At 37.1% G+C, this 16278-nt stretch overlaps 1 protein-coding gene across 1 annotated transcript; it reads right to left on the bottom strand.

The window, feature by feature from the left end:
• Window positions 1-4158: 4158 nt before the first annotated feature.
• Window positions 4159-15866, bottom strand: LOC129949809 (E3 ubiquitin-protein ligase Topors-like). Its single transcript, XM_056061462.1, has 5 exons — window positions 15389-15866; window positions 14934-15324; window positions 14646-14863; window positions 14302-14571; window positions 4159-6682 (listed from the first exon to the last, which is right to left on the bottom strand). Exons 2-5 carry the CDS (start codon window positions 15219-15221, stop codon window positions 4891-4893), a joined length of 2568 nt encoding a protein of 855 aa, XP_055917437.1. The 5' UTR covers window positions 15222-15324; window positions 15389-15866; the 3' UTR covers window positions 4159-4890.
• Between the last annotated feature and the right edge of the window lie 412 nt (window positions 15867-16278).

Here is a 16278-nt window from a genome sequence, read left to right as displayed (position 1 = left end):
TAAGGACGAATAAAAGCTTTGTAAATTATAGCCAGATCAGAAGGAGTAAAAAACTTCTTGCATTGTCGGAGAAAAGCTAAACACTTAGCAGCATTTTTGGCGATGTCAAATATGTGATCACTCCACAACAAGTGGTTTGTGATGCACAAGTCTAGGACTGATAGTGGTTCAATCTCCTCGATGCAAGTACCACCCATGGGTAGTGGCATTGGGGAAGGTTCCACTTTGTGACAGTAGATAGCATTGAGCTTTCGAAGCATTAAATTCTACACGGTTTTTGATCAGAATTTAATGAGCTTATCATACGCTGCCGAGAATCTAAAACCGAGTTTGAAAAGCAGAGCGTATTGTCATCAGCGAAACAATGTATTGGGTTAGAAGCTTCAGACAAAAGATCATTTATGAATATAATTAAGAGAGTCGGAGACAAAACGGAAGAAGATTCGTCCCATGGAATAGTTTATGCTTAAAAGGACAGTAGGACTTATGACACTCATTGGCAGCACCGAATTAACAGCAAATTGTGCTGCAAGCAAATTGGCTTTATCAATTGAGCTAACATAAGAAGTGTCATTGGAAATATTCACTACCTTTGGGACTTTGTAGTATTTTTTGCCGTAATTTCTGGTCATGTGAAGGTTTTGGAAAAACTGATAATTAACCAAAAAAGAGTTATTTTAGGCTTTAGCCCTGCACAGCTGTATTACAGCCTTAATAGACGTCATTGAAAATATCAGAAATGAATTAGATAATGATAAAGTGACTGTTTTAACACTTCTTGACTTTTCAAATGAATTTGATACCGTCAACCATTTTATACTTTGTGAAAAACTTAAAGGTCAATTTCATTTCTGTTTTGCATCTGTTAAGCTTATTCTCTCCTACTTAACCGGTAGATCTCAGGCAGTTTTTGCTAACAATGCTATGTCTACTTTCCTTCCTCTGCAGAGAGGTGTATTTCAGGGCTCTATTTCGGGATCTTTATTGTTCTCGATGTATATGAATGATTTTCCGTCATTTGAAAATTTAGGATGAAACAACAACAACTTATGTGTGCTACCCCCAAGTTCATAGGCTGGAGTTATAGCTATTTCACGGGGACCAACCCGATCATCAGACTCCTTTAGTGGTGCTTAATCGCTTTTTATGTTCAATTTAATTTTTGAAGAACTTTTGCCCGAGCAGGGCATGAACAAGCGATCTAGCGTGTGAGGAGCTAGTGCACTACGCACTACGCCACCGCACCCACATGAAAGTTGTAAGCCAATTACAGGTTTTTTCGTTCTATCGAACTATACTGAACCGATTAGCATTTTTCTAAGCACACACAAGTAATTGTTGTTGTTTTATTCAGGTTCCTTCTATTATCTCCTCTCTTTTTCAAAAGCCAACGATTTCGATTGGATTCGTATGAGGAGGGAGATGAGGCGAAAGAGTTGACACGGGTCAAGATTTTAATTTTTACAATTCTAAGGAGGTTTTTGTATGAAATTTTATACTCGCAGTTTAAGGCAGCTGTTTGCCGAATTTACAATTGAAAATTTAGAATGTCATGCCCACTGAACTTTTCTGTGCACATGTATGCAGACGACGTTCAATTATACAACAGTTTTCAACTAGGCATGCTTGAGAATGGAGTGCATGAAGTCAATAAGAATTTGAATACAATTGTTATGTGGTCCCGCAAAAAAGATCGTTGTTTAAATACGAAAAAAACTAAACGCTTAGTCATCTCTAAAAGTATAACGTATACCTCATATTTTCCAGAGATATATTTAAACAACTGTGCTATCGAGTTCGTCGATCCTGCCAAAAATCTTGGGCTTACGTTTAATAAAACACGAATCTAACGCTAGATAAGGTATATGGAGGTATTCGACTTCTCTGGGCGTCTCATCACATAACGCCTTTGAAAACACGCTTAATATTGGCCAAAACGTTATTGGTACCCTTTATGCTTTTCTGTTTTGAGGTGTTTTGTAATTGTGACTTCGAACAGAAGCGAAAACTCAAAGTTGCATTCAACAATATCACGCGTTATGTTTATGGTCTTATGAGATATGACCACATCTCAAGTCTTTCTAACTCAATCTATGGCATTTCACTCGATAATCCCTTTAAAGTAAGAACTTTAACCATGCTTCACAATATCATACAATCACATCAGCCTGAATACACTATAATAAAATACACTTTACGCGTTCTGCAAGATCATGCGACCTTATCCCAGTACGTTACTTTACTCATTACTTGTATCAGAGCGCCAGTTTTATGTGCATTCTATTCGTTTGTGGAACTCCCTCCCTCGCTCTGTTTAAATTATAAGCAGTCCGACCATTTTTGGAAAATGATAAGAGAATTCTTCTCCTAGCTTTGTGCTTATTTGATGATGAAAATTATGGTGATGAAAGTGGTCTTTATGATAATTAATTGTAAATTTTTAGATCATTTCGATTTTACAGTTGCAAGCAAAAAATTGGCAGTACTTGAAAAATTATTAAAAAAAAAAACATAAAACATAAAAAGGGCTTTGGTGTTGAAAAGATTTCTAAGTAAAACTCCTTAAGATTCAGTAAAATTTAATTTTTAGTAAGAATGGAATTTAATATATTGCTAATTACTTAAGCAGCAACGTTCTATAACTCTGTTATTTTTTGGTTTTGCCTCGCTGCTCTGCTTTGCGTCGTTATCCTGCTGGAAGACCTATTTGAGCGGCATTTCGTATTCGGCATATGACAGCATGGTGTTTTTAAGGATATCCATAATAGGAGAATAAGGAACTCCATAATAGGAGAAGCATTCCGAAACCATTATACTGAATCCCCCATGCTTTATTGTTTTTGTGGTGTATCCATGTTCGGGGTTCTTCTCACAAACTGCCGAGATCCTTTACCACCATAGAGAACCACCTTTCTCTCATCGGTCCAGAGAATGTTTCGCCACTTTTCAGGAGCCCATCCTAAATGCTCGCGCTCAAACTTCATCCTTTATACTACATGGTTCTTCTTTAAAAGTGGAACCTTTCTTGGACTGCGAGCATTTAGGTTATGCTCCCTTAGTATTCTCCGTACTGTATGCACACCGCACGGAACCTCAAGCTCGTCTGCAATCTCTGTAGCTGCTGCTGTAGGATTATTTCTTAAAAAGCAAACGTTTTTTAAAAGATGGTGTTAGAGATTGTTTCCGTCCCCTGGTTTCTGCTTTTTCTTCAAAGGTTATGGCGTTCAGTATCATCTTCGCCAAACAGCCAAGAAGTTCTTGAATTTTTTTTATAGGTCTTGCCTTCCAAAACAAGCTTTTTTTATAATTTCCCGCCTCTCCAGTGTGCATTGCTTGTCTCTACCTACTTTAAATTCATAAATTCAATCATTTTATTACAATTTAGATGGAACTATAAAATAGAATAACAGGGCTTACTTTTTATCACTTTTGAAATCAAAACACAATTATTTAAAATAAATTTGTCAATCACTGCTGTTATTTTGCTCGCCTAAAATAATAAATCACACTAGAAAAAGCACCATTTAAACAAAGCATGGAGAATTTACCGTTAAATTATCTTCCACTTGTAAACATAATTACTCTGAGTACCAAAATACAGTAGAGTTACGAAAAAGTGGCTTTGTTATTGAATTATAAAGAATTATTGGTTCTGTCCTATTACACTGCTATTATTTTGCTCGCCACTGTACATTATATATTAATTTCTTTTTTTTAAATTATACCTACATAATTGATTTTGTTTTGTTAATCTGTTTAATGCATACATAATATTTCCACCTTTTAAACTCAAAGCACAATTTTTGTAAAAATAGTATTATGATATTGAGATTTGCTCTAGCTTATAAGATATTGTATCTTACAGAGTATAATTATACAATAAATAAATAAACTGAAATGTTATTCAGATTTAAATAAAACAAAAAAGAACTAAAAGATATTGTAATATTTCTGTAAGCAACGAAAGATCACATTTATTTGATAGTTAGATTGATGTCGAAAAAAAGAACAGATGCGGGGTATTTAGTGTTGTATCTGCAATACGATGTAAGACCTTAGATAAAAATAGAAAAACAATGGTGGTACAATGGACTTTATGTTTTGAGCTTCTATTTCATTTTAAATAGATTTTAATTTTTAATAAATAAAACACAGTGATTTAAATTTTACAACTAGAGGTTTAACTTAATTTATTTATAAAATAAGACCATTACAGTCGTGCTTACGACAAAACTTATTATTTTTGCGTCTGCTATCAGCCACATGTATAATTTGAATGGGAAGCAGATAGAGGAGTCTGTGGTTGTTGGCAGTACCGACAGATGTTTTTGTTTTTGGGAAAAATTGTTTTAAATCAGTTAAATGTTCTCATTGTTTTCTGTCTGCCAATCATCATTTACAAATTATAACTTACAATTCTTTGTTTATTTCAAAATTCTGTCAAGACCCTAGAAATGGTGGTGAGTGAGAAAGCTGTGGTAGTGGCAGTGTAGCAGAAGTTGTATATGTGCTCCAGCAACTACGAATTATTTGGAAACACAATTGTAATGGCGACAACCTATTGAAGCTGTAATGACCCGGAATATGTTTTCAAGCTGCACCTCATATACAAATTCCTGTCACTTTTCACTGTTTACAGAAGTTTCTCTTCAAGACCACCACGACTAAGACCGTTCCGTTATGAAGCTTCTAATATACCGGCAATGTCAGTACTCCAAAAGAAACTTGACAACGATAGTGTCGGGCTTAAAACCGCCTGAACAGAGTAACTTGTTTTATGTTTACATTAAAAATATTTGAACAAACTTACAAAATTATTTTATACTCTCTCTCTATTCAATATTTCAGAAAAATGTAATAATTTCTCAGCTATTGGAGGTTTTTGATTTTTTAATCAGAATCCGAGTATATGGGTAATTTCGCATTTGGATTATCGTCTGCGTCCAGCGGCAGATCTGGGGAGCTTGGAGTAATGGAATCCGCAGCTGCTGCATTGGAACTGGGGCGCTCTAATGCTTCGTTTGCATCACTTGTGGTTGCGGAGTTCGAAGCTGGTGATGAAGTCGCAGACCTTAAATGTGCGGATGGTGACTGAGTTCGTTCATTTTCACTCTGGTGATGTACAGGAGAAGCTGGGGATGAAATTGTGCCACTCCATGGTTGTGTGTTTTCATTGATCTTTAAAAGCTCTTCTTCATCCTCAGACGTTGTCGATGTTAGTGAAGCATTTCTTTTTTTCGTTCGGGTCGATTTGCTTTTTGAGGATTTCCTTCGAGAGCGTTTGAGTGTTTTCTTTTTCTTTGAAGATGTTGGTTTGCTACTCGCATCTGTTTTGTTGCTTTTGTTTCGTTTGATACGTTTAGATTTTGTTGGAGCAGGAATTTGTCGACGAGATTTGCGACTGCTGGCGGTGGTTTTGCTTATCTTTCGGTGGCGGGAACGTTTGAGTGACTGTTTGTTGCTTTTACGCCGAGATTTCGACCATGATGTGTCAGAGTCTGAATCTGAATCGGAACCCTCTGTTGTAAGCCCAGAGTCCGAAGCTGATGACCTACTTTCATCTAGATCATCACTGTCACTTGTGTCATTATTACGTCTATAATAACGTGTACGCACATTATTTGGCCGTGTACCTCGGTACCGGCTTTGGAGCCCTGTTGAGGTGGATGCTCCCTGGTTAAACTCTTCTTTTACTTTTGGTAACGTATCATTTTCTGGCTTATAATCTGAACCACCACTGGCGCTCGTATCACCACTGGCAGCTGCATTTTCTTCTCTACCATCTAGCTTCAACTTTTTCGATGTTGAAGGACAAGCGTCAGCATAGTTAAATCCATCTGAATCAGAGTTTGAAGTACTAAATGAAGTATTATTCAAACTAGGATTTGCTCGCCTACGTTGTGCTCTACGGACACGGGTGTTGTTTGTTGAAGAGGCGCACTTTGCTATTGCCGATGGTATTGATGCGGTTTTTGTCTCCTGGACGAACACAACATCGCTATCGGAGTTTGAGTTCAAACTCACCATTTCAGGTGTTCGCAAATGTGGAGGCTTTTGTTCAAGGACGAATTCGCACTCATCGCTGCTGGTTGATGACAATACAATATTATCGGGTCTTTCTGAAATAGGTGCATTTATTGCTTCGACTGTTGACGTTGTAGTAGTGCCTTCGCTTATGTCACCGCTTGCACCGCGATTGTGTGTGGAAAGATTTATAGCCGAAGCCTGTGAAGATGCAGCTGTTGTTGTCGTGTACAAGTTAAAACCACCACCGCTATTTGCTGGGGTTGAATTTGGTTGTGAACTGGCTCGCCTACTTGTGCCAGGATCTGATAATACATTGTACACACTCTCAACATCTGAACCGGCTGAAGATGTTGAAGAAAATTCTATTACAATTTCTTCGGCACTATTTGACGAATATTGAACTACACGATCGTATCCGATCATGTCATAAGGACTACGAGCGAAATTGTGCAGCTCGTGAATAAAATGAGCAGTCTTTGTGCCCAGGAATGGTTGCAGACGCCTCCTGAATTCTGGTGAGAGAATGTTACAGTTTATAAGCCAGGTATTTATTTGTTCCATAACTGAATTAACATCATGATCGGTGTTGCGTAATAAACAAACAATGTCACGATTTATCCATTGAATTAAACGATGAGTTTGTGCTTGGTTGTCTCTGAAAAAATAAAAACAAAAATAAATTCATGAAGTATTTTCTCAGAATATATATTTTGTATATGGAAAAGCAATTAAATTTTGTATAGCACCAACTTCCTATGTTTTCAATCTTCGATTATTCCAACGTTTTGCGCCCTTCCTTTATTTTACTGTCGACTATTATGACCTTTGGGCTGTAACTTTTGGTCAGATAATCGCCATCAACAGTGAGCACTGTCGTTCGATGATACGAATTTATTTTGAGGCAAATTCGAACTGATATACACAACCGGTTCATGTTGTGCTATGAATTTAATGTATATATTTATCAAAAGGGATAAGAATCGCTTGTTCAGAAAAAAGCCCTGAGCAGCGTAAAATCGAGGAGATCCAAGGATTTTTTAACAGGCAAAGGGGGCGGAGCTTTTATAGAAGATTCAAAAAGAAAACAACAGGATTCACTAGCCGGCCTGGAGCCTGCAGGTGAGACGCAGTCCATGTTAAAAATCTGGAGAGATCATTTCAACCAGCTGCTTAATGGTGATGAAGTCAACGGTTCTGCCAGCGAGCAACCTCGTCAATTCCATTTGGTTGACGATCTAGAGTTCCACTCACCCGAACAGAGTGAGATCAAACTAGCCATCACCAGGCTGAAGTCGAATAAAGCGGCAGGTGATGACGGATAAGGAGCATGCACCAGCTAGTTACTAAAATTTGGATGAAAGAAAGCATGCTCGACGAGTGGAATTTAAGCACCATCTGCCCGATCCATAAAAAGGGTGACCGCCTTCTCTGCGACAACTACAGAGGCATTAGCCTTTTAAACATTGTATACAAGATCTTGTCAAGCATATAATGTGAACGGCTGGAGTCATTTACTGACGAATTAATTGGCCTTCTCTTTTGAGTCTGACGCGAAGAAAATGAGTCTTGATATTAACGAAGAGAAAACGAAGTATTTAATGTCGTTAAATAGAGTTGATTCAAACCGTAAAAACGTGCTAATTGACATGAGTTATACGAGGTTTACAGCTACTTGCTACTGGTAAAAAACTGCGGGTTCAACGCTTAGGATGGCTAGGGCATGTCGAGCGAATGAACAACGAAGCTCCATCCCGTAAGGTATTCAACGCCAACCCTGAGGGAACAAGAAGCAGAGGCAGGCCTTATCTCCGGTGGAGTGATCAAGTTGGACCGACGCACGTCAATATGGTATTCGAAACTGGAGGCAGCAAGCTGGCGAAAGTTATTACTTGAGGCCCAGGACCCGTGCTAAGCTTTAATTGTACAAATCGTTAATCAGATCGGTTCTACTATACAGTGTGGCAGTATGTTGGACTGCTTTAGACAAGGGTGTAAACGGCGACAAACTAATCTAAAACTAACGTTCAGCTTGAGTAGGAAGAAGCTTATCGCTATGTACGATCACATCTACGGCACTGGACACTTTACTCTATGTGACACAAACAAAATTATCTGCAAGCACCGCTATTCGCCTCAAAGCTTGATAATAACAGATCAGCATCGGCCAATCCGTAATGTAGGGCATTCCTAAAAGACGAATAGCTATATGTAAGCTTTTGCTAAAACATGACGCTGTAAGGAAAACCAACATCAGTTGGAATAACAACATCACCTATCAGGCTACGAAAACATCTGACCTACAATGGATTTAAAGCGCCCAAGGTCCGGACACTGTCCAATAGGAAATCATCCCTTTTTATGATTGATTTCTCGGTTACCAATTGTGGTAAAATATTCTATCTGAGATTTATCTATTTTAGTGAATTTGTCCAACATAATATTTTGTTTCAGAGCAATCGTATTTAGTTATTTTGATCAAAAACGTTTCAAAAGTAATAAAGGAATTGCAAAATGTAAAATATTATGATACGTTATAAGGACATGAAATAAATGTTCAATATTTCCTCAGACAGTATGACCAGTTAAAAGTGTAGAAGAAGAAGAAGGATACTATCCTTAAAGAACCATCAATAGCTACCACACATAGTTAACATTGACAATCATATTGCTTTATTTTTGTTCAATTGTTTCTAGACTTTCAAAGAAGATGGATGCTTATGATTGTGTGTTCTTGCAGCGGGAGCTGCAGCGAGTATTTTAATTTTAAATGAAAAATCTAAACCACGGGTAAAAGAGAAGTGGTTGTTGAAACGAACAACATATGGATCTAGTTCTTTACGTAGAGAACTTTCAAATTTCGATGAAGATTACTGGAATTTTCTAAGAGTGGATGAACATCTTTTCATTGAATGATTGAAGTTGGTCAGCCCACATATTACAAAAAGGATACAGTAATGAGAGAGTGTATTAACAAATCTACGTTTTTTAGTCACTCGAAGAAGCTTTGAAGACCTTAAATTTTCATCTCGAATCTCCGCCCAATCATTTTCCTCTTTAGTCGCAGGCAGAACAAAAATTCACACTACATTATTAATGTCCTGGAGTTAAAATGAAAGAAAATCAAAATTTTTATTGGTTCCCATCAATGCGTCAATTTTAACTGTGAGAAACATTGGCGGCTCTACGAACGATTAATGTTACCTGAATCGAGACTAGTTCAAGTGAAATTGACAGGCAATATTGATGGTGTGTAGGGCCCTTTAAAGAAGACAAATTGTCGGTTCGGGTATTATTTCTAATTTTTCAGATTTATAGATACGAGCATTTGCATTTTAAAGAATATTTAAATACCATCATTTTGGGGAGAATCTCTTTATAGATCTTATATTTTGGAAGGAAATTTCAATTGAAGTACGAAATATGGTTGGAAAATATAGAAATGAAACAGAATGAATGAATCTTTACTAACTTAAAAACCAATGGCACTGTTGAAAACAAGATGCTTAATGGCTATTCGAAGAAGCTTAATGGTAGAGATGTCAGTTAAATATATTTAAAGGAAGTAAACAAAGATTGTTAAATTAATGCAACGAAATTGGCCAAAGGATTTGGAATAAGATCAGAAAAAATAGTACATCCACGAACCATACAAAGTTCATTAAATAATAATGGTTACTGTAGCTGAACTCCTCGCAAAGAACCAATTATAAGCAAAAAAATCGATAGCTTCAATTGGAATGCGCGCAAAAGAATATTGAAATGGGCTATAATTCAAACTACAACAGTTTTGGAAGTGTAAAAGTATTAGAAAAACAAATTCAGCGATGCATCCAAAGAACTTAGTTGCTAAGCATGGCGCTACGGCAGTTTCTGGAGTTGGTAAGTTGGGGTTTATTGAGGGTGTTGTGGATATTTATGAATATGAATACATTTTGGAATATAATTTAAAAGTATCAGTTGATGGTTTGAGACTTGGTCACATTTGGAATTCAGAAAGATGCGGCTCATATTGTCTCATTTACTATGCTTCATGACAACTGTACTCACCAACCCAAAGCCCTTGCCTCCAAATTGCAAGAAAGTGGTCGTACGTAGACTTTTGTCGGCCACTGCATGTATGTAAATTACTCGTCTTCAAGCAATAAAGTCCCTCACCCCCATAAGACTGTTTTGACACAAACATTTCTAGTTATTTAGAATAAATTTTGTTTTGTTGGATCAAATTTTTAACTTTTTAATAAAAACAAAAATAAGGTCAATAAGAAGTGAATTTAAGGATTATTCTAACCCATTTGAGTTACCACAAGGATTTTAAATAAAATTGAAAATTGTGCCAATCCAAATATTCTAATATATCCTATTTTTTCCCTAGGCAAATAAATCATTCGCTGTGTCCAAAATCATCAGACTAAGTGCATGTATGCATTATTTTGCTGAAGGTGGGACCAAAGGGCCAACCACGATGTATGTCTTAGGTTAGGTTGAAGTGGCCGTCCAAGATGGAAACGGACACACTTAGGCTAGTTTAATGGCAAATTGTGATACCACATGAATCTTGAGGCTTCCTCCTAAGCTAAATGGAACTAGTTTGAGTCCGTTCGAGATCGTTTAGATAGTTAAAGAAGAATTCTCCTAGGTAATTCTTGCGTTTTCGAGCAACAGCAGGGCATTTTTCCTCCTCTTCCTCGTCCTACGCCTAGCGTGCTTTCCTATTAGACAGTAACTTGTTATTACACCTATTATCGAGCTTATATGCGATGTTGTTCCACCTAGTGCCTGCCCTCCTCACAGCGTCCTGCATTAGCAACAGTTTACAAGTAGCGATTGGTATGCCAGTGCGTGCCAAACGTGGTAGGATGGTCTGCACTGTAGCTAATCACTGTGCTAAAAATGTCAAGAGTTGTTAGGTAGAATAAGGTATCCTGTGCCGCAGATGGGGTCGTGCGAAGCGATCCGCTTATACATAGGCTAGCTGAACGTTGGACTTTATTTAATTAATCCCGGTTTATTCCTTTCTCTAAAGCAGTCCACTATACAGCCACACTGTATATTAAAATCGGTATGACTACCGATGTGTACAGCCAATTCGTGATTCTGGTTTGTAAGCCCCATTTATTACCAATAGCTTTTTTGCAAGAAAAGACAGCTACAGTAGCTTTTTTGACTCTTTCCTGTACGTTGCGCTTCCAATTTAGTTTTTTTTATCTAAGACAAGACCCAGGTGTTTATTCTCGTCGGAGAAATTTAATTGGATTCCTTTAATATAGGGAGGGTTGACAAATTTAATTTTGTATCTCCTCGAAAATAAGACTAAATCGGTTTTGTGTGGGTTAACACCCAGTCCACTCCTATCCGCCCAAAGTATTAGTCTGTCTAAGGCATTTTGTAAGAGTTCTTTTAAGGTGTTAAGATGCTTTCCTGAAACCGCTATAGCAACGTCGTCCGCATAGGCTATCACTCTGAAACCCTCCGAATCCAGACTAGTTAGGATTTCATTCACCACTAGATTCCAGAGGGGAGGGGATAGAACACCTCCTTGCGGTGTCCCTCTACTAACGAATCGTCTACCAGAAAAGTTGCTCAGTTTTGAGTTGATTATTCTGCTAGTCAGCATTAAATGAATCAACTCCCTAAGCGAACTCTCTACATTTAGAGATTTTAGTGCAGATGTGATTGCAGATGTGTCGACGTTGTTAAAGGCACCTTTGATGTCAAGGAAAGCAATCATATTAAATGCTTTAAGATGGAGCGAATATTCGACAGTGCGTACCAAGGAGTGTAACGCTGTATTCACCGATTTACCTTTACAATAGGCATGTTGAGACGAAGACAGAAGTCTTGCATTAATACTTGCCCTTAAATGGATAGCAATCAATCTTTCCAATCTTAAGAAGGAATGATGATAGACTTATAGGTCGTAGATCTTAAGGATTGACTTGCGAGCATTTACCTGCTTTGATTATAAAACAACTTTAACTTCTCTCCATGTCGAGAGAACATGGACCAGGTAAAGATAGCTGGTAAAAATTGCCTCAAGGATTTCTCCGTGTACATTTTCAGAAGGATTGTCGAACTTACTTAACATTTTGGAGGAAAAGCTCTGTCCAGAATAAAACAAACCTCAAACCTTTCGCTAAAGCAATAAATTCCGAAGGAAATTTTAAACACCATTTACGATTGGTAAAGAAGACGTAAGTCGTGTAAATAAAAGCCAAATCAAAAGGGGAGACAATTTTACTACATTATGAAAAATAAATTAGGTGGCGCAACAGCTCGTTGAGAATAAGTTCCTAGTGACTTATAACTCTCAACAATTCATATGTGCGAGTAATGTTGTCGGGGATGGGGGGAGACCTACAGTCTTATAGCCCTATTATGGCTATCAACTATCAACTAGATATGTACTTGATACATACCAATATTTTTGATGTATTGGTATTATGGCTACCAACTTTGTTGATGAACTACGAATGTTATCATTATTGTGAATGATTTTTCGAAACACTTGGTAATTATGGTTATCAAAAAATAGATACACATCAATTTTCATATCAACCACAAATTCTTGGTTGTTACGTCTTAAATACATTTTTATTATCCTCTTCGACAGAATTGTTTTTTGAAGGGCGTCATGATGAAGTTAACGCAAGTCAGAAACCCGCAACAATACGCACAGCATTACGTGATCTTCCAACCCAATGGCTTTGGCGAACACAATGTAATAAGATGCTTTCCTTTAAATCTTGCAATGGCTAATGAAACTACAATGAAAATTCGTTCAAAACTTAAACCAATCAGAAGTCAACAATCCATTCCATATGTACTAAAAGTAGCAGCGGTTTTAAAATTCTTTGCCCTAGGAAGTTACCAATTGAGCGTAGGAAACGTTGCTTACTATTCTGCTCTTAAATACAAAAATACCACATATAGAAACAAAGTAATTTTTTAAAAGAGCAACTACATTTTTAAACAAAGAATTTTTCTTTTAGTGGCCGAAAAATCACTAAATACTTCACACGTGAAAAGTCAAACAAAATAAATAAAACTCATTCGCAATGAACTTTTGATATATATTCACAATCGGCCTAAATTACCAGTTGATACCCATAATACCAACTTATCAAATAATTGATAGAAATTATCGACTATCAAATTGATACTCATAATAAGGCTGTTTAGCCGAATTCGAACGGTTACTTCGAGAAAGCTATTTTGATGACGAGAATTGCTCTTGGAGGATTTATCAATTCCACGCAAGAAGCAATACCCGTGAAAAAACTTTAGATAGCGCATTCAGGGTTTGAACCTAAGACCTCTGGCATGACAGTCCAACGCACTAACTATCACTCCACGAGTACTACTATATTTTCACATTGCCTAAGGAAACCCAAACCCCGGACGGCATAGCGTATGTGATCGTTCACAGAGAGGGGGTTGGTGACACATACCGAGAACATGGAGATTTCTAGTTTGAGGGATGTGTCTGAAAAAAAATATGAAAACCTAAGAGTACTATCGTCAGCAAAACAACTTATTGAATTAGAAGTAGCAAGCAGGAGGTTATTAATAAAAATAAGAAAGAGAGTGTTGGAGATAAAACAGAGATCTGGAGTACACCAGCATTTATTTTGTGGCTTTCAGACTTGAACCTATCCGATAATGAGTAGGGGAGCAGGATTCGCCCTTTTAAGGGTATGGACTGCATAAATGCTGTTTTTCATCTCGGAACGAGATCTGAAGAGTAGGATAGATGAAAAAAAGTACGCAGTGGTTTTGCCTATTCGGGGATGCCAGTATTTGTGTGTATTGAGATCTTTTAGGACACACACTCTTGCAGCGTTGAATTGAAGCATTAAACCTAAAATGCCCTTTTTCAAATATTTAAAGGAATATATTTCATAATTATAAAGTCATGGAAATATTTTATTTAGGTTTAGGATTGAAAAGTCCTCATTTTTTATTTTATTTTAATTGGGCGGTTACATACCCTTGTGGGAAAAATAAAAATTTTGTATCCCCAAATTAATTATACACCAAAAACTGTGTTTTTTTATTTATATTGGTTCAGTGGAGTTATAAAATTATCGCCTAATCAATAGGCCAAAGACAAAAAACCGAAAATGTAAAGCTTACCTCACAATCTTAGATGGTATTGACTTATGAGGTATAAGCGAGTTTTACCAGAATAGGGGCGTTGCGAAGTTACTATTTACTTGAACTATGAACCTCTATTTCAAATAATAAAATATTTTCTCTCCAAAATCTATCGCTTACCTGTAAAAACGAGCGCTAGTCTCGCGGAATCTCCCAGTTACATCAGGCAGTGGCAACGCATACAGTTTCCTATCATAAACATATCGCCGCCAAAGTTGACTCAAACTGCCACTGCCCGTCTCGCCTTGTATAGTTTCCTGACTATACATGTCCAACAACTGAGCCGGAGGTGGCAGTATTCTTCGGTAATAAGTAGAACTACTACGAATTACATTTGCGTTGGCATTGTTTGATGTTGAGGATGAAGTTCCCGTAAGATCCAATGTATTCCTTCATAAAAAAAAGAACAAAAGTTTCCATAGAAATTTTGAAAATAGCAATTCCAAAGATTTGTTGACCCTTACATGGCCATGTCGTCCATATAGATTTGAACAGGTCGGTTATATAATGACGGCAGTCTTGGGTAGAGGTGTGCTGGTATTGTGAATGGTGGAAATGTATCTGGATTCGGCGACACCGGTACTGGTTGCTGCACCAGATACTCCTCGAACTGATCAATGGATTTGACATTGTGGATGATCGCCTTAAAGGTCTGCTTGCACAGAGGACACTCTGGTTTGACCTGAAACATAAATAAAAAACGACGTGAGATAACTCAATTTCCATCTGTGACTCATCTTAATAGATCATGCCTTGCTCCATTCCAGTAGACACTTGAAACAAAATTGATGCATGCATGAATCGGTGAAACATTTGTTTCTGCACTTTCCCAGGCAAATTGCACAATTCGGTGGTGGCGAATTGGATCCATCACCTCGAGCAGCAGTTTCTGTCTCTTCAGCACTACTTGCAGTGCTTAAATCTGGAGATTTTATATTTAGCTGGGGCCCTGGCGTAGACGGACACTGAACATTGATTGTTATTTCTGGAATCGTTGGACTAAAATCGTTGCGAAAATCTAACACTGGAGACTCAGCCATAATTATTGTTCTGTCCGTACACAAGCAGCAACAGCGAAACCAGAAAGAAATTCAAAATGTCCACAATAATGTTTCTGTATTTTTTTTAACAAAACTGTTTCCTCTGAAGATGAAAATGGAAAATCAATCACCGAATACCACTCAGTTTTTGGGGAAGAAATTTTCACCTTACAAAGAAAAGAAAATCCGGAAAATCGTAATTCGTAATTCACTCGCGAGAAAAACTCCACAAAATGTCTACACAGCTGCTGCTGCTGCTCATGATTACGGATTTCAGTTTCTGTTTCTGTTTCTGCTTCTGGCTGGTTGTGGTTGATGGTTTGATGTTAGAAAAATGACAGCGATGTCACTTTTTTCTATTTTCTTGCAAAGTATTTTCTAACTTCGAATGTCGATAATAAAATTTGGGATTTTCACTTAACAAATGAAATCTTTTGGTCTTTTGTTTCACAATAAAACATGATAACGAACTTAAATTTACAATAACTTAACTTTCACAATTTAATATAAGAAAAAAGGTTAATTTTTTGGTGAGTGTAAATTAAAATTAACGAGGATTGTTTCTTTTTCTCAGGGTGGAATGGTATGACTTGACTTCTGCTCTGACTTGCCTGCGTTCGAGGTTCGACTCGACATTCGACTTTTCGGGTTGGTTTTCGTTTTCGTTTCGTCTTCGACAATTCAATAATCGACATCGAAACAAAATGAAAGGGCTTCTGTTGTTTTTGTTGTTGTTATTATTATTTGGTAGTTCGAAAATGCTCAGTAGGTTTGTTCGATTTGATAATAAATTGTAAGGGTGCGTGCTTGGTGTATAATTGCTTAAGGGTCCAGCTGCATTTCAAATACTATGTTTCCATCTGTAGTTTATCTTGTTTTCACTTCAGGACAATTTCAATTTAAAATGTTTGAGTTTGCTTATTAAGTTTTAGTTAAAAATTTGAAGTCTGAAGAAATGCGCAAAATATTTAACAGTTGAAATAGGAGTGTTTACCGAAAAACATTGATGACATACTTTTTTTCTCTACAAAAGCCACCTTAAAAGTAGTTTCACCTC

This window comes from Eupeodes corollae, chromosome 3, assembly GCF_945859685.1.
Source record: "Eupeodes corollae chromosome 3, idEupCoro1.1, whole genome shotgun sequence".
Lineage (NCBI taxonomy): Eukaryota > Metazoa > Arthropoda > Insecta > Diptera > Syrphidae > Eupeodes > Eupeodes corollae.
The sequence above is the reverse complement of the archived record's forward strand: the minus strand, read 5'-3'. Positions and strand labels throughout refer to the sequence as shown.

What these genes read in the sequence shown, in the direction of transcription:
- LOC129949809 (XM_056061462.1), bottom strand. Translation starts at nt 15,221, where the DNA reads ATGGCTGAGTCTCCAGTGTTAGATTTTCGCAACGATTTTAGTCCAACG. An exon ending in GTCTACTGGAATGGAGCAAG is followed by an intron (nt 14,864 to 14,933) that starts GCATGATCTATT and finishes TTTATGTTTCAG; the next exon opens with GTCAAACCAGAGTGTCCTCT. An exon ending in ACTAGCGCTCGTTTTTACAG is followed by an intron (nt 6,683 to 14,301) that starts GTAAGCGATAGA and finishes TTATTTTTTCAG; the next exon opens with AGACAACCAAGCACAAACTC.